This window comes from Micropterus dolomieu, linkage group LG14 (genome assembly GCF_021292245.1).
Source record: "Micropterus dolomieu isolate WLL.071019.BEF.003 ecotype Adirondacks linkage group LG14, ASM2129224v1, whole genome shotgun sequence".
Lineage (NCBI taxonomy): Eukaryota > Metazoa > Chordata > Actinopteri > Centrarchiformes > Centrarchidae > Micropterus > Micropterus dolomieu.
Window position 1 is genome coordinate 24,353,399 of NC_060163.1, and position 3,063 is coordinate 24,356,461.

The 3,063-nt window shown below is 42.5% G+C and overlaps 1 protein-coding gene across 2 annotated transcripts in view; it reads left to right on the forward strand.

Moving 5' to 3' along the window:
• The first annotated feature begins 7 nt into the window (after positions 1 to 7).
• Positions 8 to 3,063, forward strand: part of LOC123982851 (zinc finger protein 502-like) — a 441,737-nt gene continuing 438,681 nt past the window's right edge. The window contains exons 1-3 of one of the 2 annotated variants that reach the window (XM_046068755.1): positions 8 to 274; positions 366 to 599; positions 1,955 to 2,046. In XM_046068755.1, coding sequence (XP_045924711.1) covers positions 40 to 274; positions 366 to 599; positions 1,955 to 2,046 — 561 coding nt within the window. In that variant the 5' untranslated portion in view covers positions 8 to 39. The remainder of the gene's footprint in view (positions 275 to 365; positions 600 to 1,954; positions 2,047 to 3,063) is intronic. The other variant, XM_046068756.1, reaches the window with a different exon arrangement.

Sequence of the window (3,063 nt, forward strand, 5' to 3'; positions counted from 1 at the left end):
AATGGACACAGCTTGTGGAGGTGGAATTCCCAGCCTGTAATGAAGTGTGGGACGCAAGCTGGAGATTTTCTCTTGTCCACCAACATTTTGTTGTCTGGCAACGACTATGCGAAGGTCGCCCTCTTGTTCAAGTTCATGAACATGGGGATGGTGAAGAAGAACACCTTCGTGTCCATTCAGGACGCTTACTGTGTGGACACAGTGAAGAGCTTCTGGGAAGAGAGGAGGACTGAGGCCCTCAGTGGCCTTCAGGGGAAAGATGTTGTGGTCCTAGGTGCGTAGCTGAAACTTTACCATAGTACAAATAGTGAAGACATTAGGCAGTGTGACTGTATGTAAGCAGCTAACTCTGTGTTTTTTTTCAGCGGATGGCAGAAATGACTCACCAGGCCATCGTGCACATTACTGCAGCTTCGCCACCATGGAGAATGACACTAAGGAGATCATTCATGTTGCCACCATCAACAAGCAGCAGACATCCTGCAACTCTGTCGTCGTGGAGAAGGAGGGTTTTATCAAGACTGTAGACAAGCTTACATCAGAGATAAAGCTAGTGGAGATCTGCACAGGTGCTAATGCCCAGATCACAGCCCTTATGAGTAAGTACTCATCTGATATAATATATGAATACATGTGGTGAAAATAGGGCTGCACGATTTAGAGAAAAGGTCATATTACGATTATTGTGGACAATATTGCGCAGGCATGCAAACTCCTTTCAGCGAAATTCACTGTTTTGAAACCAAAATGTGTCACCTATGTGATTTGTGCGGATCCGATAAAATATTTTGGGGCAGGCTGTTGGTCGTCGGACAGTTATTTCTCCCTAGCATGAACTTTGCAACTTTATGCCTAACCACTCCTAATGGCTCATCCCTTTTTTGAAATGGCTCATTTTGTCATCACCACTTTTTGAAAGCATTTGTTAAAAATGTTGCTGAATAGCTTGCAACAAGCAATGTGAAATAACACATGAAAAAGCTTTAGGTTAATCTGCACTTATTTATTTATTTATTTAAACTAAGCTAAAAAACAAATCAAGCTACCGATTATAAAATGACCCCAAAATGCGCACAAACCAGACAGTAACTTTAAGAACTTCTTCACACAGTTTCTTTTTGGCCAAGTTTTCTGTTCTCTTATGTTTTTAGATTTTGAATTGTTCATGCCACCTGAATGTTGTTTCCTTTTTACATAAATAAAAACATTTCCATAAATTATTGCAGGAAATAAAATTGGAGCAGAAAATTTCACCAGAATGCAGACCCCCCTAACTCATATACTTTGGCATTAATTGTTTTTTATAAAGTAGTTTTAAAATATCATCTTGTCATGTTCTTGTGACACCAATATCGCGTATCATCTCCTCTCATGAGCTCAGTGTATCTGAGCTCTTATGTCACTGCTTCTCAACACAGAGTGTCGCTCTTGCGTGTCGGTATCTTTCTCTTCTTGTAGGACTCAATTGCAAGTTATCTTTACAAACATGTAAGCTTAAACAGACCCCTCTGACACCGTCTCTGTGTGTTTATCTGCTTGCGTATCCTTCTCACCTTTTTTACCCCTGACTAGTTTGCATGCCTGATTCCGATTTGTGGTATAATGGTAACAAATTACCTACAAGTCTACTTACTTGAATATCATGGAAAATGCACAAAATACTGAAATTTTAAAATGTATATTTGTAAACTCAGATTAGAATCAGTTAAACTAGCATTAGAAGAGAAACAAATTCTACAATACTGCCCGGTGTGGATAATGAGAACACTGCAGTGCACACAGATACTTCAGTGTCAAACACACAGCACACTCATTTGTTGTAAATGCACCCTTTTGCAGTTATGTAATCGCACAGGGTGACATCACATTGTAATTAGATTAATCGAGCCGCCCTAGTTGAGAAGATGATGGAAATATAAATAAATGTAAAATTAAATGCTTGTCCATTTCACAGACCCAGACGAAGGCAGAAACAAGGACCCTGGAATTCATCACAGTCAGGACATGTGGCGTAGTGCCAAGAACCTGGTCAAAAAAAGAGCTGCTGTAAGTTCAATAAGTGGCTCATGTTATTGTACATTTACATTTATTCATTTAGCTGCCACTTTTATCCAAAGCGACTTACAATTGCTATATATGTCAGAGGTTGCACGCCTCTGGAGCAACTAGGGGTTAAGTGTCTTGCTCAGTGGTGGATGTGTCACAGTGGGGGATTGAACCTGGGTCTCTCACACCAAAGGCATGTATGTGTCTTATCCATTGAGCCATCGCCACCCCTTTCTACATTTTAACCAGGTTGCTGCACCCCCAAACCCCCTCTCTCTAGGTACGCTGTTATTTATATTTATATATATATAAAAAATAAAAAACCCTTTGTGGGGTGGTATGTGTCATCCTCAATCTCGGGTCTACCAGAGGCCTGGGAGTTTGAGGGTTCTGCGCAGTATCTTAGCTGTTCCTAGGACTGCACTCTTCTGGACAGAGACCTCTGATGTTTCACCTGGAATCTGCTGTAGCCACTCTCCCAGTTTGGGGGTCACGGCCCCCAGTGCTCCGATTACCACTGGCACCACTGTTGCTCTTACTTTCCACATATTTTCTAGCTCCTCTTTCAGCCCTTGGTGTTTCTCAAGCTTCTCGTGTTCCTTCTTCTTGATGTTGCTGTCGCTTGGGATTGCCACATGTATCCCTGCAGCCTTCTTCTGCTGTTTGTCGATCAACACGATGTCTGGTTAGTTAGCCATCACCAGTTTGTCAGTCTGGATCTTGAAGTCCCACAGGATCTTAGCTTGGTCATTCTACTACCTTAGGAGGTGTCTTCCATTTTGACATTGGGACTTCCAGCCTATACTCATGGCAGATGTTCCTGTACACTATGACAGCTACCTGGTTATGGCGTTCCATGTACGCACTTCCTGCCTGCATCTTACACCCTGCTGTTATGTGCTGTACTGTCTCAGAGGCATCCTTGCACAGTCTACACCTGGGGTCCTGCCTGGTGTGGTAGACCCCAGCCTCTATTGATCTTGTACTGAGTGCCTGTTCTTGTGCCGCCATGATTAG